Source organism: Telopea speciosissima, chromosome 10 (genome assembly GCF_018873765.1).
Source record: "Telopea speciosissima isolate NSW1024214 ecotype Mountain lineage chromosome 10, Tspe_v1, whole genome shotgun sequence".
Taxonomy (NCBI): domain Eukaryota; kingdom Viridiplantae; phylum Streptophyta; class Magnoliopsida; order Proteales; family Proteaceae; genus Telopea; species Telopea speciosissima.
In genome coordinates, this window is record NC_057925.1 from 2,686,711 (window position 1) to 2,713,423 (window position 26,713).

At 38.9% G+C, this 26,713-nt stretch overlaps 3 protein-coding genes across 4 annotated transcripts; 2 read left to right on the forward strand and 1 right to left on the reverse strand.

The window, feature by feature from the left end:
• Positions 1-1,952: 1,952 nt before the first annotated feature.
• Positions 1,953-5,347, forward strand: LOC122641511. The gene is made up of 2 exons (XM_043834767.1): positions 1,953-2,537; positions 5,292-5,347. The coding sequence occupies exons 1-2, from the start codon at positions 2,052-2,054 to the stop codon at positions 5,334-5,336; spliced, it is 531 nt and encodes a 176-aa protein (XP_043690702.1). The 5' UTR covers positions 1,953-2,051; the 3' UTR covers positions 5,337-5,347.
• A 2,100-nt stretch (positions 5,348-7,447) lies between these two features.
• Positions 7,448-11,404, reverse strand: LOC122641614 (dnaJ homolog subfamily B member 8-like). 2 transcript variants are annotated; one of them, XM_043834897.1, is made up of 6 exons: positions 11,001-11,404; positions 8,876-9,029; positions 8,304-8,336; positions 8,065-8,159; positions 7,634-7,873; positions 7,448-7,522 (listed from the first exon to the last, which is right to left on the reverse strand). In XM_043834897.1, the coding sequence occupies exons 1-5, from the start codon at positions 11,367-11,369 to the stop codon at positions 7,643-7,645; spliced, it is 882 nt and encodes a 293-aa protein (XP_043690832.1). In that variant the 5' UTR covers positions 11,370-11,404; the 3' UTR covers positions 7,448-7,522; positions 7,634-7,642. The 2 variants fall into 2 exon arrangements, with proteins under 2 accessions (XP_043690832.1, XP_043690833.1); XM_043834898.1 differs by lacking the exon at positions 8,304-8,336.
• A 7,550-nt stretch (positions 11,405-18,954) lies between these two features.
• Positions 18,955-20,852, forward strand: LOC122642380. Its single transcript, XM_043835830.1, has 2 exons — positions 18,955-19,513; positions 20,523-20,852. The coding sequence occupies exons 1-2, from the start codon at positions 19,022-19,024 to the stop codon at positions 20,526-20,528; spliced, it is 498 nt and encodes a 165-aa protein (XP_043691765.1). The 5' UTR covers positions 18,955-19,021; the 3' UTR covers positions 20,529-20,852.
• The last annotated feature ends 5,861 nt before the right edge of the window (positions 20,853-26,713 follow it).

Below are 26,713 nucleotides of genomic sequence, written 5' to 3' on the forward strand. Positions count from 1 at the left end.
TTAAAATTGAAGACGTTTAATTAAAGGTTAATTTACTCATACCACCCTTGAGGTTTGATGAAAGGATAATTTTACCCCCCAGTTTTGAAAAATTCTGCGTACCCCCCTGAGGTTTGCAAATAGTAACAAATAAGCTCATTCCGTCAGTTCATGACTAACAGTGTTAAAAATAAGAGGTGAACTGACAAAATTACCCTTGTAAAAAAAATTAAAAAATAAAAAAACCCTGCAATTTGGGGAAGATGAGTTGTAGGTATCCCAGATAACCCAGATGCCAAAAGCCCTGAAATCCATAACGCCTTTCATGGCTTTGAAGTAAAAGAACCTCAAGAGAAATTCCCAGAATTTCTTTCATCCAAAGGGCAAAACCACCCAAATGACCACATCTCAGGCAAAACAGCACCCTTGGCTCTCTGCTACTAAACCGAATGTATCAATTGATTCTAGTGGTGCCGGAATTTGAAAAGAAAAAGCAAATATTGACCGAAGAAAGGGTCGATATTGAGCAACTTGAGCTCTTCCAAAGATATTCCACCGACCTACTTAAACTATCCAAGTCTATTGGTATTCTCTCAGAACCAAGGTTTTAAGAATCGGTGAATCGGCTGATTCCGTGAGCAATCCCGGTTTCCACCAATCCGACAAGGCCCAAAACCCTAGGGTTCTTGAGCACTGGTTCTAAAGCCAAGTAAGCTTCTCGCAATTTCACTTTCTCCTCAACTGAAATTAGCCCATTAGAATTTCTTTGAAAATGAAAACAGGGTTTTAAGCAGTAAATTCTGAGATTCTTTCTCATCTACTTTTCTTTTTTTCATATTTCAGGTAACAGGAAGTGTGTTTTTCCGTCAAGGTGAGTCTTAATTGATCGATGATTTCTTAAATTTATGGGTTAGTTCTTGTTGCGCTAATAGATGATAATCTATGGTTTACTTGGATGAATGATGATGATGCAGCTCAGTGCTACAGGCAGGGCCTTGGGCATGGCTATGGAGTATATCGGTTCTACACTGGTGATGTTTATGTAGGAATGATGTTGAACGAAGGTAGGTCTTCCGATGTCCACGGGCGACATCACCATCATTCCCTTGCTCTGAGTCAGTGAGTAAATTACAAGAGTTTCAGGCTGCAACTCATCGATTGGGGAAGATGAGTTGCAGGTTTTTTCTTTTTTTCTTTTTTTTTCTCGCAAGGGTAATTTTGTCAGTTCACCTCTTATTTTTAACACTGATAGTCATGAATTGACGGAATGGGCTTATTTGTTACTGTATGCAAACCTCAGGGGGGTACGTAGAATTTTTCAAAACTGCGGGGTAAAATTATCCTTTCGTCAAACCTCAGGGGTGGTATGTGTAAATTACTCTTAATTAAATGATTTAAACCCAATGAGATTGTTTAATCGAATGAACCGTTTAACACTCTTAAATGTACATAAATGTGTCAAAATAAATAAAAAAAAAACCCATTTATTGAAACGAATCGAACCATTTAAAATGAAACAACAAAACCGTTTAATTAAATAGTTTAAACCGAACAGAACCATTTAAAACCCTTAGGATACTGTTTACAAAAATTAGAATCATATCGGCTGAATTGACCAATTTTAATCGAAATTGTCATGACTGATCCTGATTTTGGACATTTTGGAGAAGTTGATTCTAGGGGTTTTAAGGCCGAATCGTTGGATTTTCAGATATGAGAAGCCGATTCTAGTGTTTTTTGGAACCGATTCTAATTGATTCTGAGACGTTCCGGATTGAAACCGTTCGATCCAAACTCCGAGTTTAAAATCGGGGTCAAATCTTGTTCCACTAACGATAATGGCATTGTCTAATCGAACCGAAAATATGGAGCTTGGAGCCCTTGATTTTTAAATAGTCATCTTCCATTCTTCCCCAGAAGGCCATATCATATGGATCCTCTCTCTGTTTCCAAAATCTTGATTCCATCTCTCTCTCTCTCCCTCTCTACTTTGAGCTCTGAAGCCTTTTATTCGGTTTCTTCTTCTTCGACACTGAAACCCATCCTCTATTACCAGTAAAACCAATTGTGCAATGGATCCCTATTCGAAACTGCATATGGGTTCCTTTCTCCTCTTCTTGTTCTTCGCTTCTGCCCTCGCAATCTCATCCGTTTCGGCCTCTAATGGCATAACAGTCTACGAAATCTTGACCCAATATGGGCTACCGCGTGGCCTCTTACCTGACTCGGTGAAAAAATTTTCTCATACCGAAGATGGGAACTTCGTCGTTGAATTGGAGAAGCCCTGTTACATTCAATTCGAAAACATGGTCTCCTATGATCAGAAGATCACTGGTACGATTAAGTATGGTTCGATTACGAATCTAGACGGGATTAAAGTGAAGCGGTTCTTCTTGTGGCTCGACGTCCAGGAGATCAGGGTGGATTTGCCGCCTTCCGGTTTCGTATATTTTCAGGTCGGTTTAATCAACAAGAAGCTTGATGCTGGTCAGTTCCAGACTGTGCAGTCTTGCAAGGATGGTCTCTCCTGTCAAGGTTTTTGGAAGGATATTCTCAAGGTATGAGCTCTCCAATCTTGTTTGGCTTGAGAAGACTTGATAAGCTCAATATCCCTGGAACTCAATTGGAGATTTGTTAGGGTTTGATATTTGTATACTTCAGGGTGGAACACCAACGAAACTGGATAAATTTTTTAGTGCATAAAATCACTAAGAACTTATCGCAATTGGCATGAATTGAAAACTGAATACTTTGTTCATTAAAGTTCAACCTTTTTTCTTGTCTGACTGTTTCTTTGAATCAAAACGGTTAAGAAACCTGAAAACATGAGATATTCCGGTCCTTAAAAGGCTCTTTTAGCAGCAGAAATATGCTTGTGATTCTTTTTACAGTTTATCTTGAAATTGTTGGAGCGATATGGGGGTCAAATTGCTGGGACAAGTATCCCATAAATACACAATCAACACCATATAAATAGAATGTCTTGAAGCTGAACTTAGGTATTTTATACAGTCATATCAGAATAGGACATCTATTTCCTGATATCTGTTCTATGGGTCCTGTATGTCTTGTTCTGTGTACCACTCTCTTTTTCTTCTTGAGAAGCATTAGTTGGTTGATAAGGTCTCCATCGAACGGCCAAAATTTTTACAGTAATGGTGTGACTCTTTCATTGTTCTAAACATTTATAAGCTTAATTTTTCTCATTAAAAGATTGGGTATCAGTTCACTAGGGAACGGTTCTTGGGGGGATTGAATCAGGTCTTTGTTGATAGCGAGGAATTTGAGTCATTATACAAAGTTTATAGTTGGATGCAAGCTTGTTAGTTGCAAGCTATAATGATTTTATATAATTGCAGTAGGGGAAGTATTGATAATATATTGTCTATTTTTTTATTTTGGGTAAATTACCTAGATTCACTAGATAAGAAAAAGTATTACAACAACAGAAGAAGAAGTATTAGGGACTGCAAAATATTCAGAAGCTCATTTATTGTCTATATTATTATTATTTTTTTTTGGGGGGGGGGAATGGTCCATCTAGTTGTGTTTATAGCTTATTGAGAAGAAGTATTAGGGACTGCAAAACATTCAGAAGCTCATATCCAATTCTTAATGATCTTGAATCTTCAATTTCCATGTAGTTGCTACCCTGGAAAGCATGGATATATTTTTCTCAACGAGTGATCAACTCAATTACTTTTTGTATACATGCCAGGTTGTTTTGGTTGGCCCATTTATGGATCAGAAGAATGTATTATTCTCAAGTTCATTACTGTAGTGACTTTCATTATTTGATATCAATTTTACTCGTTATGTTGTATGTTTGTTGCATAGTTATAACATGCTTAATTTCTATGCAATATGACTAGAGATAGAAATGCAGAAACATATGAAGTGTGGAAAATTGGTCCTGTTAAATGTGAGTTTTTGGCCCAACATATCATGTGGTATATATAAGAAATGACATTATATTATTGGTAGATTCTCCTTAAAACAGTAACATGGTTGTCATTGGAAGCTGTTGATATGACTAGCCTAGAGGTTATCTGGTAACAACAACATTGAACCATGTATTGGAGATCGGTAACTGGTGTACCTATTTGAAGACTAATTGAGAAATAAAATAGTTAATGTTGACCAGTTACTTTTTACTGTTGTTTTATAATATGTTCCCTTGGTCTTGTTTTGAGATTAAGGGATGGTATATGCAGAACTGAAAATGATGGATCGTGTCATGGAACCTGAAGTTTCAAAAAAAATTCAGAGTATTTGTGTGGTTCTATGTTGTGAAAGGTAAAGACGAGTTTTTTGTTAGTATTTGTGGTGAGGAGATATGTAAAAGCATCATAAAGAGATTTTGAGGAACTGTTGTCCATTAAATGAACTAGGTTGAAGCAGTATAAAGGATGGGGACTTTGCATTTGCCCATATGATCCACCTTTTTAATGACAAGCTGGGAATTTCTTATGAACATACCATCCAAAACAAATATGGTACTGGTGGTTGATGTTTTGAATGGTCCAGCCATCCATTCTGATATTCCATGAAAACCATGACTATTTATGAGGGAAAGTTATGCTTCACTCTCTGAAGAATGAGACAAAGGAATGGAAAATGATAGTATACTTGCCATACATTTTAGATGAATAGGTGTTCCTTTTTTCTTGGTATCAACATGAAAAAGTGTTGAATCGCTTATTACATGAATTTCATTCAATTAGATAGTTGATTTCTAATGTTATTTATCATCATCCAGTTGCGTTAAGTTCATGCGGTGGTATATAAATACACGTGTAGACACCTATCTCTGTATTTCACAAACTGTTAGTAGCAAAGCGTATCTGCATGTCCCATTTGCATTAGTTGTGTGATCAGACTCTTATTTTGAAAAGATTGTTTGAGAAGTACAAGAAAAGACATCCTCCCTCTCTAGTCATTTTGGTCCTTCAAAATTCTGTTGTTTGATTATTCAGAGATTGAAAAGAGGAGATATGGATTATTATTATTATAATCTAAAGGTGTTTGGAAATATTTGCCTCCATGCCGATGTATCTTCTATGGCAAAATAGTCAAAACATGGAAAAAATACGTTCTTTACTCATTGGAGGCCTTTTTCACCTAACCCATGCTGTAGGTTCCCCTGCGGTGCTGTACAGGCATTACGTGACGTGACATGTCTAAATTTGTGTTCTTATTCATGGATGTATTTCTTATGCAAACCTGTTTATATATGTGGATTGTCTAACCAGGATAATAGAAATGAAACATAATTTTTGGCTAACTTGGTTTAAATGTTTGTGATTTTGTAGGTTCCCACTCCCATTAAGGAAGTCCCAATGCTACTAACAGAGTAAGGAAAGACAAACTCGACCTTTTTAAAAGTATATACAAAATATCCAGATCATTGGCATGAAAATGCTAATGCTCAGTGAAATGGGAAAACCAAGCATTCTTGTGATGGGTTTTGTTTTAGCGTCTTTTACCGGAAAAACCACCAGAAACAGTTGGACCGGTATATAGTTATACGAGAATATGTAAGTTCTACAATCTTAGTCCTTGTTATGTTTTTAGGCAGTCTTTGTTTTCTTGTTTTGGGACTTTATGTAATGTAACTACTACCAACGTAGATGTTGAAGAAATTTATACCCATTGAGGGCTTGATTTGCTTAAATGATGGACAACCTTGAAGGCCTGTAAATTTTTAAAGAAGTCATTTATATGCATCTATACTTCATCTTTTGTACAGGTAGACTCTAATATTATATGCCTTTCTATTGGTTAGAATGAGATATATCTCATTTTCTTTTAACATAAACATCAATAACCTATTAGATAACCCTCATTTGTAGTGAGCATATAAAACATTTAAATTCATGCATTGACTGGTGCTGAGTGAGAAGACTGGGAACTATCATATAAGGGGAACGTTTTCATCCACCCTAGGTTCCTCTGTACCCACCACTGTGATCTCATCATTACTCCCCCCTTATATTGGGATTGGGCTCCTCTGCAGTGCAGCACGGTGTGTAGTGCACATCCAACGGCTGGGCTGCCACGATGCACACGTCAGCACACACCGCAACATGCATTGTGGCAGCCCAGCCATTGGACGTGCGGCTGCACATTGTGTTATGCTGCAGAGGAGCCGAATCCTCTATATTGACGATAGGTTGAAATATCCTTTTCACTATTCCAGGAGCCCCAACCAAGCATCAGAACCCATGAGTGAAATGTTCTCTCTTCATCGTGGGTGACAAAGAACTTGGTCAATCATATAATTCTCAATGATGTTGGTGGAAAAACTCATTTCTACCGGATCAGAAGCTAACATCTATCAATGAATTTTTTTTTTTTTGGGGGGTGGGGGGGGAGGGGGGAGTTTTCTTTGATTGGGGTCCCTTAAGTGGATAAAGTAACCTGCCCATTGTTGACCGTTATTCTTATTTATTTCTTCACCCTAATCATTTTATTGAATAGAAGGTTGGTTGTTTAAACCATTTTTTAAACTCAAAACTTGAGACAACCACCCTTTACCGGTGCCTAATGCTTTTGATGTTCAAGAGGAGCCAGTACCATACTTGCTTGGATCCATCTTCCACAGATCCTGAAGATACATCTATTGTACTACCCAATCTTCAAAATTTGGTAGATCAGTCACTAGAGTTCCTCTGGATTAGCCATGTCTCAAATTTGATGGTGTAATTGAATGTTGTATTTGATTTTCCCCTAGTATTCCAAATGATCAATCTATTTAGCTCATTTCTTCCCCTCCTCTTACTTTTCTCACTTGGGTGGACCTCTCCATCTTACTGAGAGATCTCACACAATTTACCAATTTTGAACCCCACCCCCCTTTTTTGGCCATTTGGAAGACTATTTAAGGTAAAATTTAATAACAAGACACTGGAGTCTATTGTTTTCCTTCTTGGATGCCTACTTTCTTCCAGAGCTGCATTTAGAAAGAAAATTGAATAGAGTTTCTCATTAGCTTGATTGTAGAAGTTGGGAATACAAGTCTTTCATGATCAGTAACTAAAGAAAACAAAGGTTTTACCCAATGTCAAACATGTTATATGTTTTATCCCAATTATTTGCCTTCTTTTCCCCACCTTAAAACTTTAATCCTGCATCGGAGAGGAGCTGATAATCCGAAGAGAGAACCCAACTGAAGAAGCAATGAAGCATATATAGAAAATCCAATTTTGAGTGCTTAAACTAATCCTCGACATTTAAATTATCAATGTACTTGATTGAGAGAGGGAAGGGGAGGGGAAGAAGAGAACCACTTCTAATTTACTGTGACATTACTTCCCCATACATGGGAGACATGAGCCCTTGGCAAGTGAAATTATGTGATTAGTTGATGAAAGCAAAGAGAGAAAAAGTCAATATACATTGTGTAAAGGATCCTCTGAGCTAAATTGGGGGGCTTTTACAAGCTCTCTTCACAATAGCCTTGACGACATGCTCCAACATGCTGCAGAAGCTGGTTCTGCACGTGAGCTCTTTTGCCATTTTCACCAGTGAATCTAGAGGAGACCTGCAAAGAAAATTTTAAAGGGAGACCTAAAACGTAACGAGCATCTTCCTGTAAGAAATACCTAGGTACAATTTTTCTCTTTTGTTTCAACAAACATAAAACAGAAAGTATCACATTTCCTTAGAGCCCCAACTCTTTTTTCAACTGAGCAAGAGTGGCTTCAATCTCAAAGATATGGTTTTCAATGCTATTCTTGTTGCCTGCTCTGCTTTGGTCATCTCCCTTACTATCTGACCCAGATTTTGAATATGGGATACCACTGGGAGGCGTTTCATTGTTTCCAGCTTCAACATTGGGATCTGTGATGTTCAGCTCATTCTCTAGAAATTCCATAAATTCTTCGCCAATGTCCTGCAAAATGAACTTTTGAGTAGTTTTCTCTACAAACAGTCCTTACTTATGGTCTACACCATGTTACTTCTTCATTTCTGTATGTTGAGTAAACATGCATGCCTAAAAGGTTATATTTACTTGGCCAATCCAAGAAAGTAGAGATGAGAGATTTATTCAAGAGGTAAATACTGAATGTAATAATGTCTTACTGCCAACTCCTCCCATAAGCTCTTTGGCTTCCCTTGTGAACCAACATTAGCTTCCCAGTTACGGAATTCTACTTGGAGGTCTCTAAAGAAGTCCCCTGTCAAATAAGCAACATGAAGATTTATGAACTGCCAAATACAAGGTTTCTTCATAATAGTGAAAATTCTGGGGGAAAAAAAAGAGAGACACAATGCAAGACAAATTCAGTCTCCATTTTGTCCCATGAAAAGGATGATTCTACCTATTGTTATTTGAACATCCCTCAAAAAATTACCTGCAGAAATAAACGGATTTAAGTATATGAATTTAAGGAAAAGATGCCCATCTGAAGACAAGAAACTACAAGGTGAGGTCATGAGGTCAGAAAATGTTTTCTTCGACATTTCTCCCCCCCCCCCAAAAAAAAATCTCTTAGATAGCTTCAAGGACAACATTACACCATACTATAAATCTAAGATACAGATCTGGTGGCAATTATAGTCTACGAAGGCAATCACAATAAGTGTGGCTCATAAACAAAGCAACAGAACTAACCACTAGATGGATTCCACATGGGAGCCCTCTTACAAAAGACAACAAAAGAGGGACAGAGGGCAGGCCGGAGTGAGGGGGATCAGCGGGTAAGATGGTTATGATTATCTAATTGATCGATTTTCACTTCAAGAGATCCCAAATATGAGATCCATCTTATGGGATGAGATCCAGTTGTAGCGTTATTGCACCTGAAATACCAAAAAGGGGTGGGGGGTGGGGTGGTGGGGGGTGGGGTGGCAAAAGATATGTACGGATCTCCAAGGGCATATGATTCAGTACCAAAACCATAGAACTCCTCCTCATCTTGATTTATTTGAACTGAGTTGGAATAACCGGATCCACTATTTCCAAAGTCATATCTCTGCCAAGATCCTGAGGTCAATAATGTATTGTACGCATGTTTTATCATCATAAATTTCTCCTGAGCATTTGCCTGTACAAGTGAAAGCCAGGAACTTTTTAAGGAAATTATACCTAAGCAGTACATGCTACTGTGAAATACAGCAAAAAAACCCATAGTGCTTTTAGATTTTAAATTTTATTTCATTCAGTAACTACAAGCAGTTCTCCTCACTCCCCATGCAGGATGTGCATGTGTGAGAAAGAAGCACATAAATTGAATCCGGGTATATAAATGAAATATACACAGCACATGCATTTAGTTTCCAACACTTCATGGATCCCTGAGACTCCAGGAGATTTCCTTCAAGAAGGAAACAAGGCAATCCTTGGCATTGCTATGCTTATTCCTTCACCATTAACTATGTGATACTCCATGAGGATGCAAGGAGAAACAAGTGCATCTGACATAACATAGGCTTATGTCTGAGGCACAGAACTTTGGAGAAAATATGAGAAGGTTTGAAACAAAAAAGGGCTTTTGCTAACAAATATAAACACATTTAGCTAAGTTTCTGTAAGCCTCTAACTGAGAGGCAAAGATGTAACCTATGACCCAATGCAAAGAACCTGCTCCAATTCACAGCATTGGGAAGCCTTAAAATAGTGACACAAATCCTCCTCGGCAAAGAGATATTCTTTGATGTGAAAGATACTCTTCCCAAAAGGTCAGAGGTGTTGGGTGGTCTTTTTCATCAGACATCAACTCCACTTTTAGACATTGTCTGAGATTGGGATACCCAACATACAAGAACATCAAATGCACTTTTAAAGGCCTAATTACTACTCCGGAAAAAGTTCTCTGTCCGGGAGTGTGGCCTACGCTAGCACTCCCATGAGTCTATCTCTCTCCTCCCCATGTGAAAAGACACCTCTGTCACCTTGTTTTAAAGAGGAGAGAGATAGACAAATGGGAGTGCTGGCATAGGCCACACTCCCTTACAGAAAACTGCTTTCCCTTACTACTCAGTCTCAATATATATTGACTGAGCTTGACTGGAGTTGTAGCGGGCTGTGGGGTTATGTCCATCCATGGTTTCAAATATCGGGATCGGATTGGGCGTATCAGTTGGATGGGATTGGGATTGTCGGTCACTGATCCAGTCAAGTGCTGCGGAAGTCAGTTAGAGATCAGGCTGGGTTGGAATGGGATTCGCGACCACCAATCTGGTCTCTGATACCCGTCTTTAAATCCTTTTGACAATCATGAGTCCTCAAGGAAAAGCTCCCCTCTATTAGGGAGTAGTTTTCACGAAGAATACATCAAGAATGATCTGATCCATTGTTCTGCAACAACTTTCTCCCCCTTACTATTTATTTCACTGGAAATTCTCCAAAAAAGTACATCTACCTCTTAGTTACTAGCATTGTTTGAAGTCTATCATGTCCACAACAAACACCAAGCGGTTGGGTAAACAACTTAGGTGGTTTTCTGGATTTGTCTCAGCTATCAAACACCCTCTAATTCAAAATTGCCTGGACACAGAGGATCTCTTAGACGACAACTCAGCCCCCATATTCACATTAGTGGTGTTCTAGAAACCGCATCAAAAGTGTATGATAATCATCACTGCTCACCCAGACACCAAAGCAATAAGAAAGGGAAATCACCCAATTCTTACTTACAAACATGTATATATCAGAAAAATATTTTAACATACATTGGAATGGGGAACTGTTCAAAAGGAAAGGGAAAAAAAGAGTAAGAGAGAAAACAATATCATTGTCATGTGAATGAGGAACAATGAATGCCCACTTCAATTTTTTATTTTTTATTTTTTTGAAATGTCTCCAAATTTCAAACCTTGAAATGGGATTCATATACCCACAGACCACTTCAATTTTTTATTTTTTATTTTTTTGAAATGTCTCCAAATTTCAAACCTTGAAATGGGATTCATATACCCACAGAAGGAAAATTGAAAATAAAAACAGATAAACTTAAATTTCTGGTTGAATACATCAAAATCCAATAGAGAAGACAATTGAAGAAAAACGTACTAACCTCCTTGTTAACATCAGGATGGAACCTGAGAGCAAGCTTTCTGTAAGCTCTCTTGATCTCTTCAGGCGTTGCAGTAGGCGAGACGCCCAACACTTCGTATGGGGACTCTCTACGACTTGCTCTCAAAAGAGTAAAACAGTTTCGCTGGGCCCTCTTCTTGGAACTGTGCAAGAAAGACTGGGGAGCGAACAGAAGAAGATTGAAATTACTTGCACGGCCATATCTGTGATTGGGTATCGAAGGTTTTGCTTGGCTCCGCAGGTAGTGAACACAACGGTGGTGAAGAGGTTGTGAGTACCAACAGGAACGGAAAGAGTCGAATGTTGTCGTCGTTGTTTCTCGATATTTAGTGATTCCATGCATATTCATGAGAATCCACTGGTTCTTCTCTCACCTCATTCGTTCTAAGCAATTGGACGAGACGCCATTCTTAGAGATATGATCCCCACTCTCTGGAGCGGTGGAATCAAGACCGAATTCTCATCCAAAAATTAATAAAAAAAGGGTAAAGCACACGTACCCCCTATAATGCACTTAATATTCCTCGTACCCCTAAGCATCTGATAAGTCCACATATCACCCCTCAATATTCCACATACCACCCCTATTGTACCCCCTAATGCCAGATAAGTCCAAACTATTAAGTACCACCATTAAGTGTTAAAAACTTGACCATTTTACCCTTTGTTCCATTCTTATAAATTTGAAAAGATTTAATTACCCTCACTTAGGTATTGCCCTAACCTAATTGAAAAAGACCATTTTACCTTTTGTTCTATTTTTATAAATATGAAAAGATCTAATTGCCCTCACTTATATATTGCCCTAACCTAATTGAAAAAGACCATTTTACCCCCCAACTATTTGTTCTTAAAAACCAACCCAACCTAATATTACCGGTGCATACCCAGTGGAGAGAGCAACAAAAAGCTTGGGAGGAGAACCTGCTGCTCCAGCGAGGCGTCCAGCTCCCTGCTCCCTGCTCCGTCCACTTCCTTCCTTCTCCCGCGACGATTTAGGCCTGCAAGTAACTTCTTCTCAGCTTCTCCTTCATCTACTTCTTCTATGCTCTTTCTTCTTTGCTCCTTCTCTGTCTCTTCTTCTGCTTCGACTCACATTCCCTTCTCTGTTTCTACGTCTGCTTCGTCTATGTTCCTTCTTTTGGTTCTTATCTGCTCCATCGTTCTCTGCTCCTTCTTCTCCTTCTGATTTCCTTCTTATATTAAAGGGACATAATTTAAGGGAAAGAGACGATAGAATCTTCCAAGAGAAAGAAAATAAAAAAGAATTAAAAAAAAAAAAAAAGAATAAAATCAAAGAGAAAAAAGAAAATTTGAACCTAAAACAAGTGATTGATCCTAGCTACTCTATCGAATTAAAACGATTGATTCTGTAGCCTGAATTGAATCGAACCCTAATCATTTTGGTTTTTGAATTAGGGTTTTATGTAACTGACAGATCCTAAAACAAGCTGGACCTTTCAAAACCATCAAAACCAGAAGAAAACCCAAAAAAAATCGATTCAAACTATTAGTTTCAGTATTTTTTTTTTTAAAATATATATGGGTAAAATAAAAACTTAACCGATAACAACACGATAAGAGTCCGTTAACAGTTTGATTTGGACTTTACCCAATTTCACTCCAAAACTGATTCAGAACCTTATCATAACCTGACCAAACTGAGTGGCACCCACCCCCAATGATCAAGTTTCCATAGCCTCAATTCTCAAACATCTCACGGTTTCACGAGGCTACCACTTCCCTAGCTGTTTGCTCACTTTGACTTACTCCATTTCGGTGAGAGTATCGATCTTAGCTAGAAGAAGCATGATACAGGTTGTTGATACTTGATATATATATTTTTAATCTGAATGTAATTTGGTCTCTAAATAAAAATAAAACCCTTATTTTCCTTCTACTCAAGATCTCCCGGGTTGTATTAGGGTACCCTGCAGGCATAGATCGTCGCCAGAGAAGGAAGGAAGTGGACGGAGCAGGGAGCAGGGAGCTGGACGCCTCGCTGGAGTAGCAAGTTCTCCTCCCAAGCTTTTCGTTTCTCTCTCCATTGGGTATGCAGCGGTAATATTAGGTTGGGTTGATTTTTAAGAACAAATAGTTGGGGGTAAAATGGTCTTTTTCAATTAGGTTAGGGCAATAGGTCTTTTCATATTTATAAAAGTAGAACAAAGGGTAAACTGGTCTTTTCCAATTAGGTTAGGGCAATACCTAAGTGAGGGTAATTAAGTCTTTTCAAATTTATAAAAATGGAACAAAGGGTAAAATGGTCAAGTTTTTAGCACTTAATGGTGGTACTTAACAGTTTGGACTTATCTGGCATTAGGGGGGTAAAACAGGGGTGGTACGTGGAATATTGAGGGGTGGTACGTGGACTTATCAGACACTCAGGGGGGTATGAGGAATATTGGATGCATCATAGGGGGGTACGTGTACTTTACCCAAAAAAAAAGTATATAAAAACCGAATCGGGGTCAGCCGATTATGATTCCGATTCAATTGAGATTGATGGGAATCCGCCTGAATCCTAGAAACCCAACATCGATCGGCTGCTCTGGAGTGGTCAGAATCGACTTTTGGCTCAGCTGAAGGCCAAATCGATCAATCCAATTCCGATTTTTAAAACCAAGGATAAAATCCGATAACCTGATAATTGCATTGAAGGCTACATGGTCCTTTCAAAAATCGGATTCATCGGTAGGGCGATTGAACCTTCATTCCGAGTTTAAAATCCTTGGGTTATTACTTGGTTTACCCCTTGGGGCTTTGATACTGTTAGAACATGGGCATAAATGACAACCTTGCTTCTCCCCTAACCCCATGTACTACACCAAAAGAAAAGAAAAAGGCATACCCAATGCACGAGGCTCCCACCATTGTGGGGTCTGGGGAGGGTCATTGTTTACACCCTAATTTACAAAATTTACACTGTACTTTTGGTCATTGATCGAAAGACCATGCATGCTTTAAGGCCGTGCAATGCATATGCCATGCAAGTGGTTCTTTTGGAATTTGAACAACAAAACGGGAAGGTAGTGTAGAAGGTTGTGGAGAGTTACTTAACCACTTAGAGATGTTCAATTTTAAAATTAAAAAAAAAAAGAGTGGAAGTTGATGAAAGCAGAAACTACGCACAACTATCAAGGGAGTAACTATAAAAGAAGAGAATGTGAAGAAGAACTCGGCCCGACCAACACAAGCATATATTTACATTACAATTTATCTTTTGTTTTTATTTTTCTTAGTGTAATCTTTACCTTGACCATTTGGTCTTCCTATCGATCAAGCCTTTCTTTTGATTAATTTCTCTTAATGGTATGTTCTTTGAATGTACTAGTATTCAATTCAATAGAATACTTGTTTCTTTCCAATCTAGAGTTGAAATCATTAATGGTTGCAATCTACAACTAGCCATGTTGTCAACAACAACAGTACAATTCTACATCAAGTTGAGAAACTTCAACAGTTCATTGCTAGGCAAGATGCGGGCACTTCAACAGATGCACTACTGGCAACAAAAGATTTGGTGTGATTAGTGTAGTTTAGTGTAGTTTAACACCAAATTGTATGTGTTCAACAGTCCGTAGACGACCAGGTGTACGTGTTTTCAACGGATATGTTACTGACAAGTTATGAATTTGATTTTCAATATTCTTCATCTTCTTCTTTCATTGTGATTTTCTTTTCCTTAAAAGTTCTTGGAGCAATCGAGGCATTGGAAAAATCTCATTTTCGTCATGGTTAGAAGTTGGATTTTATTCCATCACATTTCATTGAGTCGTACAACTCTGGCATGCCCGAGCACGATAATCTGCCGCGTTGTTACTGTTACAAAAAACAACGCCCAGAATGGCGATTTGCAGAAAGAAAAAAGAAAATAGAGAGAGAGCACACAACGCACAACACAGAGATTTATGTGGTTCACCTCCAAAATGGACGCTACGTCCACGGCCGAGCAGTAGAACAGGTTTCACTATTCCTCTGAAATGTTACAAAACCCTCATAACCCTATCTCAAAAGAGATAAGAACAATATATAAGAAAACCCTAACCTCAGAAAGTACACAAATGCCCCTAACCCAAAAAATGCCAAAAAACCTAGGCCAGACCAAAACATAACACATGACTCAAAAGTACTCATTTCGAAGATCTCGACGAGCCCGACACAACACCAACCTTTGGCATGGAGCCCCGCCATTTTTCAGCATTCTGAGATAGTTTTGAGGCCGAAACGGCCCTCCGAAGGTCTCAACCGCACTTTCTGGGCCAAATCAGGCTTCAGCAACAACAGTTATAGAATTTGTGGGTAAATAGTCATAATGTACGCACCCTTACCCCTTCTTCGCGAAGAGGCTATTTCCAAAGACTCGAACCCATGACCACTTGGTCACAATGGAGCAACCTAACCGTTGCACCAAGGTCCACCCTCAAACCCATGTACTGCACAATGGAGAAGAAATCATCCAAAGAAAGATATAGACCTTTAGCTTGGGATCTTCTAGATTATTCTGATTGATGCTGATCAGATTTGAATTCAAATCAAAGGAAGCCGATCTGATGTCAAATTATGGGATTTTAAACCTTACTAAGAGGAGGTCAAACATTTTTGTTTTGTGGCAAACACAAGTGGATTCAATGTGAAAAATTGTGAACACACATCTCACTGCTTGTTTAAACAGGAAAACAAGAAATTCGTTTGAAGCTCTTTGGGTTGTTTTGGTATGATTTCTATTTTAAATTTTGCGTGATCATAAATTGAAATCTTGGTGTTTGGTATGATTTTTTCACCTTATTTATAAGAAATTGAAACCAATTTTATCTGAAATAGTGAAATAACTGAGGATAGGTTTAGCATCAGGATCGTGATCCTCTATAGCGCATTGCCCGTAGCGGCTTGAGCGGCACACAAATAAGGGGAGGTCCAATGACCACCTTACCCCCGCTCAGGCAAGGTACTCGGGCAGGGGTAAAGCGGTTATTGCGCCTCGTCTTATTTGTGTGCCACTTAGATCGCTACGGGCCGGCACGCCGTAAAAGATCTAGATTGTTAGCATCAACAAGAGAATAGGAAGCATCGTAAGAGAGCCAACACAGTGGAAGCAACCAGAAGGAGCAATAAAACCAGGAGCAGAGGCAGTAGAATTGGCCTTGGTTTCTTGTGAAGAAAATTGAACCATATACTCCATTTATTCTTATATTTACTTGCTTTTGCTTATCTTCATTTATTTATACTTTTTCCCTTTTTCTCGAAACTTTATTTTGTAACAAGGAAAACTCTATTTCGATTGAAACTGACATGTGATTTGTGCCCTCACAATAACAAAATTTAGATCATCTCACCCGCAAGGTGGCACATGTCATGCTTTTCACATGGGCTATATAAGAAAATTTTTAAATATAATTAAAAAATATTTTCTCATGATGAATATAGGGATGCTATTCATATTGTCTATATAAGAAATTGTTAAAATATAATTGAAGGCAAGAGATCAATTTTTGGTCAAGTAGCCCTGCACCAACATGAGGGCAGTGAGAGTGTGCGTAGGGGCATCGACATAGATGGATTTTATGATTTCATATTGGGCAGAGTGGTAAATTCACACACTCCAATGTTTGGGTTCAAGAACTATGTGACCAAACAACGTTTTTTTTTTCTATAATTAAATAATATTTTTTCATTATAAATCTAGGAATCGACATATGAGACTTGATTACACAAGTAATATTTTTTTGTTTTAGGGGGGTGGGGGGAAGGGGATAAGCTCCCAAGCCTCGAGGAAGAGTTGAACTCATGAATTCTTAATTGTAAGTGTTGGCCTTTGAGCTAAGTTACCTTTTGAGGTACCTATGAGGCCATGACTTGATTTCTTGATAACTTATATAAAAGTCAAGGGAGAGGATTCTCTAGCAAGGGGCATAGAGAACCACACATATGAGAGAGTTAGACATAAAGGGGACTTGGATCTTGTGCAGCTGTGGCGGGAGCTGCACTTTGCAGCACCAAAACCCACCCTGAATATAGGGGGGAGGTGGTCATTTCACACGTGAGGCCTAGGTGGGACCCACCTATGAAATGACTATCTTACCCCTATTTTTCTTGTTGTTTAGTGTGCAGCTCCCGCCACTACGGGATAAGATCCTTTTCCACATAAAGGTGCTATTGTACCCTACCTCAGTGGTTTGAAGAACCTTTTCCTAAAATTCAATTATGGGAGAGTGTTCTTTGTGGGGGAGCACAGGGGCCATGCGTGCACTGCAACCAATGAGCGTGCACACTAGCATCTCGGGGGGTAGAATTTCTGCCTTTCATGGGGTCGGGGCAGTCATTTTGCCTCTATTGTGTCTGGGTGCAACCTACGTCCTCCCACAGAGAATATTTTTCCTTCAATAATTGTTTTATTTTTTTTGGCATTATTATAATTTGGGAAAGAGAATGTTACTTGAGCGTGTGCGGTGCGTTGCTCCTGTGGCAAGACCCAGGGAGACACAAAAATGGTAAAATGATCACCACGCCTCCATGGAAAAGTAGAATTTCCTAGGGTGCGGTGGTCATTTTGTGCCTCTTATGTCTAGGCATAAGTGCAACGCACTTCACATGGCCATATATTTTTTTCTCTCCCTTATAATTTTGGACAAAATTTTTCTCCACCTATAAAGAACGGGTCACCCACCTTCCTAGGATTCACAAAGCTGTGGTTCACTTTTTCTTTTTCTTTTCTTTTTTTGTCCTCTTTTATTCTTTTCACGATAAGTTTCTTGGTTGCTTCTAAAACATAATATTAGGTGAGTGGATGGTGGCCACAAGGACAGATGATTGATTATTCTAATTGTTGAATTTCTAGGGAATTGTCAGCATCCTCTCAAATCTCATACTTTATGTTCAATCATATTCCAGTGTATATTTTGGTATACCCTCTTATGTATGCCTATCCACAATGTTGTAGCTTATGTATTTTCTATGCTATCTTGAATTAGGGTAAGAGATCTTTATTTGGTTGCATGGACTCTACATAAGCGTGTCTGGACCAATGGATGAGCACATCTGAGTATCTATCCTAGGGGGTAAAGGAATCATCTTACGATGCCCTGTGAGAGGGCGTAGAAACACCACCAAATAGAAATCTTTTTCTCCTTGAATAATGGGAGAATGTTCTCTGTGCCGTAGCGCAGGCTACGCCCAGGCACATGGGCAGTCTTTGCAGGGGGCAGGGTGATCATTATGCTCACCCCCATGTGCCTGGGCGCAGCCTGCGTTGCGACACAGAGAACAATGGCCCTTGAATTTTTGTGGTGTGATAGACTTTTGTTTTGAGTGATACTCAGACATATATAAATATAAACTAAATTTCCCTTCACCCGAAAAAAGATCCTTTTAATCCACGAGTTTTGGTGGTTAGATGAGACTTCAAAAATAGTATCATGAGCAATTCAGACTTTCTGCAATAGGGGTAGAGGGAATAATGATCCGCCAAAGTAAGCGTGTCAATTAGTCGGTTTAGTCTTGTTTCAGTCGGGTTGAATCAATTTTTTATATGCTACTAGACCAATCCAAAACCAAACCGTTAAATTTTTTTTCGATTTCTGTCCATTTTCTAATCGGATTTTTGTTTGATTTGTAATCGAGTTACTATTGGGTTTGATCCAGTCTGATTTTGTATGCAAAAGAAAATTAATGAGAAAATTTGTTTTGTGTTTCTGGTTATTTTAGATTTGTTGTTCGATCAGTGCATTCCATCAGTCCGATTAGTCAGAAACCGAACCGATAAGCATTTAGTCCAATAAGACGTGGATCTGAGTCAAATTAGATGTGATTCAGAGTTACGATGTAGGTATTATGGTACATAAATACGTGATTGAGAGTCGCGAGTTACCTCACGTCGTAAAAGTCAAGTGAAACTAGGACAACATTATCTAATTATCTATAAATGTAAGAGTGTAGGACTTCACGGTCTTCGCCAGTTCGAGAACGCAAAAAGCTTTAATCTGATTGCTTTGAAGAGAAGAAATGGCGAATTTTCAGAGACTTATCTCTGCAACTACTCTAACCCTTTCTCTAATCTCTGTGTTATCTGCAATCAATCTCTCTCTCGCTGTTCCCAATGACGTCTACGACCTCCTCCCTCAATACGGCCTTCCAAAGGGTCTCATTCCGGATGCCGTGAAATCCTTCTCGATGTCCGATGAGGGAGACTTCGAGGTGGAGCTTGAACGCACCTGCTATGTTCAGTTCGATGAACTCGTTTATTACGATAAGAAGATCACTGGAAAGTTGAGCTACGGTGCTGTTTCTGATGTTTCCGGCATTCAGGCTAAGAAGTTGTTCGTTTGGGTTCCTGTCACCGGAATCAAAGCCGTTCCCAACTCCGACCTAATTGAATTCTATGTTGGGTTTTTGTCGGAGCAGTTCCCGGCCAAGCAGTTTGAAACTATTCCCGCTTGTAAGAGCAGAGCGTATGAGAATCAACGAGGGACAGAACTGGAATCTTTTGTTTCAGAGGTAAAATTATATGATTCCCTCTCTTATCATCATCATCATCATCATCTAACAATTATATCATCATCATATTGAGTTTTGTTGATCAATAATGCAACAAGAGATTTTCCAAGTAATTATCTTTCTATGCCTCTTTCTCTGAGGAAGGAAAGGAGAGGAAGTTCTACTCTTTTTCAGTAAAATTTGTGGATAGAAGTTAAAGTCAACGGGTTTTGTTCATGGTGTTCTTAATTTTCCTGGGAAATTTTGTCTTCTTTTCTCTTTGAAACTACCAAAACACATGGATCTGTATGTTTTACACATTAGAGTATGCATACTTCAGTGCTTTCAGTTCTTATTTTCCCTTTTATGGAAATCAAACTATATATTTGGCTACAGCACCTTTTGAACCTCGATCTTTCTAGGCCTATGAATTTGAAGTGGGTGTAAGACCTCTTCAATTTATTGTTCAAAATGATTTCAAATGAAAAGAATTATTGAAGAACATAAGAAGAGATTCCTCAGAGAAAACCATACATACCTGCAAAAGGGTTGGTTTGGACGCTTTGCATAATTGAAAAATATATTTTAGAGTAAGAAATAGTGAGATCTTGAGTAGACAGAGTATGAATATAGATACTTTTGTCCAAAGCATTAGTCCATTCAGGTCAATTTACATCAAGTAAGTCAAAACAATATGAATACGAGGAATGAATATATCGATTTTTGCTCAGAACATGAAGAGATTATTCACATAGGAAGAGCCAGAGTTGAGAGCAGAGAGAATTCAGAACCTAAAGTGGAACATTGCACACAGTAGGACTTTCACCCTCAGGCAATACACAACCATGGGCATTGTTTTATTTTCCCTTTCCTGCTCGCCCCACCTGCAAAAGCACACCCAAACCCGCACCCATGGACTAGCAACTGGGGGGAAGCAATTTTTAAAAGGCAATGTAATTCTCTTAATTAATTTTTTGACATACAAGGTACTTTTAGATGTGGAAATGAAGATCTTTTAAATCCATTGCAGGTGTAAATCAGTGATACATCCTTTCATGGTATAGCAAACTCAGTTCGAAGCTCTTAGGCTGGATACTGGATTGTGGAGGATCGGCATATAAAGCCTCTTAATATGTTTAATAAATGTGAGCTTTGTGTGATGTAGTTATGAATCTATGTCACCACAGAGAAGTGGTTTATCTGACAATAAGTGTGCTTCAAAATTGATGTATGTATGTGAATGTATATTAAATCATGTATGAATTGTCAAGTTATCCATCCTTTTTTTAGCCTTAGATCTGACCTTTCACCGATTCATATCTTATGCACATAATGGATTCTTAAGTGTTTTCATCTGTTTGTTTTGGCTTGACAATAATGAATCCTGGGAACTTCACTACATTTTCTAACCTTTCTTTGGATGAAAGTAGGAAATTATTATCAATAAATCAGACATGAATAAAATGAAGATGTAGGAGTAGTAAGGGAGTTCAGATGATATCCAGAAATTTTAAGTGATATACTCTTGAGCCTAGATGCTGAAGGATGCAGCTGCAAATAGAGATTCAGAGATCAATTTTCAATCCATGACAAAAATGACATTTTATGGATGTGGATGCAATGTTGTATTGTATATGGCAGTGACAGATGTGTCACAGTATCCACCCAACAATTGTTAAGACTTAGGTATGATCTTTTAATAATGGTACATAACTTCCACACCTAACTGGATTGCTATGTGTTTTAGTCGTTAGTTTTGGCTTGATTTTTGGAATTGTGGGAAAATTTTACTGCAACTACCATTTTATCCATGACCTTTTCTTTTCCTCTTTTGATTAAAGTAGGAAGGTGCTGATAGATAAGCACATGTATGCTAGTGGTGATTTCTAGTACACCAGCTCTGAGAACATAGACAATACAAGCCTTTGGAACAAAAGTACATGCCTCAAAGTTATTTTGTTGCACCAGGAAGAGCCAGTTCATTTGGAACCCCATTTGTTTCTCTATAGGTTATACTGAAAACAACAGAATGAAAACCTTGACTGGAAGTGATGAGTGTTGAATCACCTGCAGTGATAATTGATGGACTTTGCTGCTGTAGTGTGATATTAGTTTCTGTGAAGCAGCACAGCAATCTGGGTAATGAGGTCCCTTGCACCTCCTGGTCCTGGATTACAGAATTGAGCCATCAAACCTCTTAAAATACTGAGAGTGGAAGTGGAGATCAAGCCAGCAATTGGTTTCCACAAACAATGGTTCTGTTGAGGGTTGTGAAGGGGGTGAAGTCCTATTAAAACAGAGCATGCTTCAATGAGCTACATTTTAAGGCAACCAGAGAGAGAGAGAGAGAGAGACGGAATAGTGGATGTATGTGGCATTGGTAACATTCTAGTATGGACTGGGATGAAGCTCACAAGGTTTCCAATCCATTGAAATCCATCTTGGTCATGAGATTTGTTCGAGGAAGCGCACAATCCACCACAGGATCAGCCTCCACCGATTCTGATTCTGAGTCTGCCAGAATTCGCTGGGATCTGGCTGAAACCCTAGAAATTGGCCGATTTTTTGAATCCGGAATTGGGTAGAATTGATGCAATTCAGCCGATTCCTTGACAATGCATGGAGTACTAGGTTGGTCCCTAAGGCACAATGAGTGACATCGATCATGCATGTTGGATTAGCATTCTAGGACCACCTGTGAGTGGCTCCCTCCATCCCAATTGAGAGATTGCCCTTGTCAAAAAAATGGGTTGTTCCCTCTATATAGGCACATATTGATCAGCAACTCAATGTGATTACTGATCAACTCTATTTAGTGATCTGCCCATTGCAGCAGCTGCAGTTCTTATTGCAAAGAAAATGTTTATAATTTTGTATTTTTGCAAAGCAAAGTAAAAGCCCCTACACAAATTAACAACTTGTTTTGTGGGGTACAGTTGACTAAAGCATCAGTTGAATAAAAAATTGGAACTATACTGAGTAGGTTAGCAAGGATGAATCAACAGGAGTTCTTTTGACCAATTGAATGAATGCAGAAAATGCATATGGTTGGGATCAAGGATCAAGAACTCGTCGACTTGGCTGAAACCAAGATTTGGTCAAAACCTGATACAAATTTCCATTCATCGGAAACCTTGGTTGGAGGGGTTTCTGTTGAAATCAAGTCAAGATGAGGTATTATATAGGCTTGGTTTGACGTGGTTCAACCATTTTTCAATCGAAACATGGTTGGAATTGTCGATACCGAATCAAAACCATGTAGTTTTTAAAATACCCATCCATCTCGTCTCGGAAACCTGCGAAACCAAGATATCTCGGTGGTTTCGACAAGTTTCAACCGAGTTTTCTTTCCATGGTTGGGATTATCTGTTTCAAGCTTTATTTGGTCTAACTGATCTCTTAAGCAGAGACATCAGATGAGATTTGGTTTGTTTATCCACTTTTTGTTATTCCCCTCCCTTTTTCAGAACCAAGAGATGAGATATACGTTGCTGGTCCTATATTTCCATGAAACGTAAGCAAGTTGCCTTGGGAACGCACACATGTAGAAGGTTTGGACATGAGAGGAGAGGACTCATAAATTGATGAGATGTTGGGAGCTATAGAGTTATAGTCTTACATCAAGTCCTTGGTGCGTCCAAATGCTTAAGGATTTGGGTTGGACCTTCAAGTTCGTGGGCTTGTCCATTATATTTAACATGTAATCAAAGCTGAGTCCATCTATTGTTCACCCATAAGATGTATATCCACATGTATGTTAAAGATACAAGTGAAGGGATTATTGAGACGTTGGGAGTTTTTTTTTTTTTTGGTAGAAGAGATGTTGGGAGTTATAGAGGTATAATCTCATCATATTGGTTATCTAGAACCTTAGAAGTGTCTTAATATATCTTTGGATCAATTTCAACTAGTCAAGTTCAAACGTATCTCTCGGATTTCAAATTTGGATAAAACCATAAATAGCGCTATTAAAGGTCTCTCTTTCTCAAATGTCTTGTTCATCCCTATTGTATGTAGTAATTAATAGAGAAAATGCGATGGAGATAATCTAAACAAAGTTGAATCTAAGAAGAAATTTGGTCTCAATTTGATATGGTTCAAATAGAAGCTGCCAGCTTAGTTACTAGTTTGGAAAGAACTTATGTTGGTGATGGCTGTGTCCCATGATCAAATCCCACACTAGCTTGCTTAGTTACCCCTTTTGATTGTGAAATATTTTGAAAGTAAAGCAAGGGATTGAGTTCCCTCTCCGGTTGCATTGCGAATGTTAGCGCTCCTACCACCATAGGGGGCAAATATGTCATTTCATAGAAGGGAGGAGAGAGATAGATATAGGGAGGTGCTAGCATATGTTATGTAGTTTAACAAAGATGTTTTTCCTAGAAAAAAAATGGTTAGGTTTTTTTTTTTTTTTTTTTTGGGTAGAAAAGAATTTATTGAGAAACGCATGAAGAGCTCATGGAATCCGTATTATAAAAATGAACAAACCATGAAATGGAAGTAGACCAGAGAGTATGGTAGAAGGTATTTGATATATCCCTGATAATTGGGAACAATTTGGATTGATCCCAAATTAAATTTTAACCCCACTTGCCTTCATTGCTCTTTAGTATTTATGGGAAGTAGTTTTCTGTCCAGTAGTGTGGCCTACGCTAGCACTACCATGTGTTTATCCCCCCTCCTCAAACTAAGGGGGCAGTGGTATCTTTTCATATGGGGAGGAATCATGAGAGTGTTGGTGTAGGCCACACTCCCGAACAGAGTTCTTTTCCCCATAAATATATAGGGGAAATGTTTTTTGTCTAGAAGTGTGGCCTATGCCAACACTCTCCCATGTGTCTCTCTCTTCCTCCTCTATGCAATTGGTCCAGTTCTAGGTTATCGGTCTAGTTTCTTCACAGTTCCGGCCCCAAGGGGTCAGGACCTGAACCGGACCAATAAGTTAATCGGTTTCAAATTTTTTCCCCTAAACATTCTACATATACTCAATAATATTATAATAAGATTAATTTCATTCACATGAGATATGCATCCCACTATCATTTTTTGTCCTTCACAAATCACAAAACTAATCCATTTTACCTTTTGTTTTGTATTAATTAATAAGTATAAACACCACCACCCTCTTAATTAAGTTAGGATTATTTAAGATATGCTCATAAGGTAGCATTCTCAAATAGACTTTTAAATTAAAACCAAATCTTTGGTAAAAAAATACATGAGACAAGTGGTAGTATTCAAAATTAAGGACTAAAAAAATGAAGGGTAAGACTTAAGAATTATATAATATATAGGATTATGATATAAATTTGTTCAGGTTCCTAATTGGTAGGTTTGGAATTGGACCAATAACATATCAGTAGATCCAAAACAAGACCAATAAATTTTAGTGTGGGTCAATTTTGGTTCTTAGTGGGTCGGTTCGTTCCGTTCTCGATTCCAATCCAAAATTGACACCCTTAATCTCAACCCTCTATTGGGGAATTTTTATCCGCTACTGTGCACTACAGCGCTGCTGTGCCATCGTGCGGCGTAGCAACGGACATATGTGCACAGCGGGCCCCACTGTGCTCACTTGGCCGCTGCTGCACCGCACAGCCGCACCTCTAGTACTGGAGCGGATAAAGGTCCTCAATTGGGGAGGAAAGAACGGAAAACACACCATCTTATGACAAAAGTTTTTGTGGATGACCGTGCAAAAGACCTGTGCACACCAAACCCCAGATGCATCGAAATCCGGATCAGGTACCCACATAGGGCCTGGTGAGGATAGATCTGATCCTCCATGGGGTGTGGGTTCCGCATCCCATGGAGGGTTTAGATCTATCCCCACCCGTCCCATGTGGGTAGCAGATCTGAAATCGATTCGTCGTGGTCTACTGCACACTAGGGGTGTCAATAAAGCCCGGCTGGCCCGAACCCGCCCGAACCCGCCCTGAGCCCGGCCCGGGCCCGACCTTGATTTTTTGACCCTGAGGGCGGGTTTGGGTTTAGTTATAGTCTGACCCTGGCAGGGTCGGGTCGGGTCAGGGTTTAGATCCTGGGCCTAGCCCGGCCCGGCCCGACCCGACCCTGTATTAATTATAGGTATATAATATTACATATATATATATATATATATATATATATTATATACTTAATATAAGTATTTTCTTGACAAAAAAAAAAACAGAAGAGAATTGTACATAGATAACTACTAGCTTTGTCATCATCATGAAGTGGGAACCCATAAAAAGAGTAGATCATCTACTATTTTGATCAGGACCATAAAAAGAGTCACTGACATGATTGTTATTTAGTTGTAGCCCCTATAAGCTTCCAGGCCTATTAAGGGGACATCGTTACAATTGTAGAGAGAGAGTTTATACACACGCCATTTTTTTCAACATATTTATTAGCTGTCCCATAGGTTGAGATCCTATGTTACAAAAACATGTTCTAATGAGACACGTGGACGGTGCCATAAATCAGGACCAACCCGACCCGGCCCGACCCGACCCTGGCAGGGTCGGGTCAGGGTTGAGAGTTTCTTGACCCTGACAGGGTCGGGTCAGGGTCAGGGTCAGGGTTAAGGCCTCTAGGGTCGGGTCAGGGTTTAGGCAGGCCCGGCCCAACCCGACCCATTGACACCCCTACTGCACACAAACGTCCGTGCCGGTTTGATGAGGACACACATCTCAAGAAATTTTACAAAACAATAAAAGAATGAGTCCCCCTCCCCTCCTCTTTAACATTCTAGAAAGGAAGAAGCAAGAAGACAATAATAGACTTGACGAAGAAAGAAGACACTTGGCCTCAGAATTGAGTCCTCCACTGTAACATTCTAGAAAGGAAGAAACAAGAAGACAATAGCCTTAACGAAGTAAAAAGACAAAATTGGCCTCATCCCAAGAAAGGAGAGCAATCAAATTTAAGACACCGATGATAAAAACAAAAGATTGAGTATGGCACCTCTGTAACATTCTAGAAGAAAGAAACAAGAAGACAATATCCCAAGTAAAGAGAGGAGTGGCTTCATCAGCAACCAAATTTAACGACAGTATAGGAGTGGGATGGAAGAGCGGACCAATGAGAGAGTACTGAAATTATGTTTAATGGGGGTAGAGATGTCATTTTATGTTTGAGGAGAGAGTTAGAGGGAAAAGATGTTAATTGTTGAAAAACAATCGAGTTACCTGAATGCACAGTGAAATCAAATTGAATATAAATATTTATATTTAA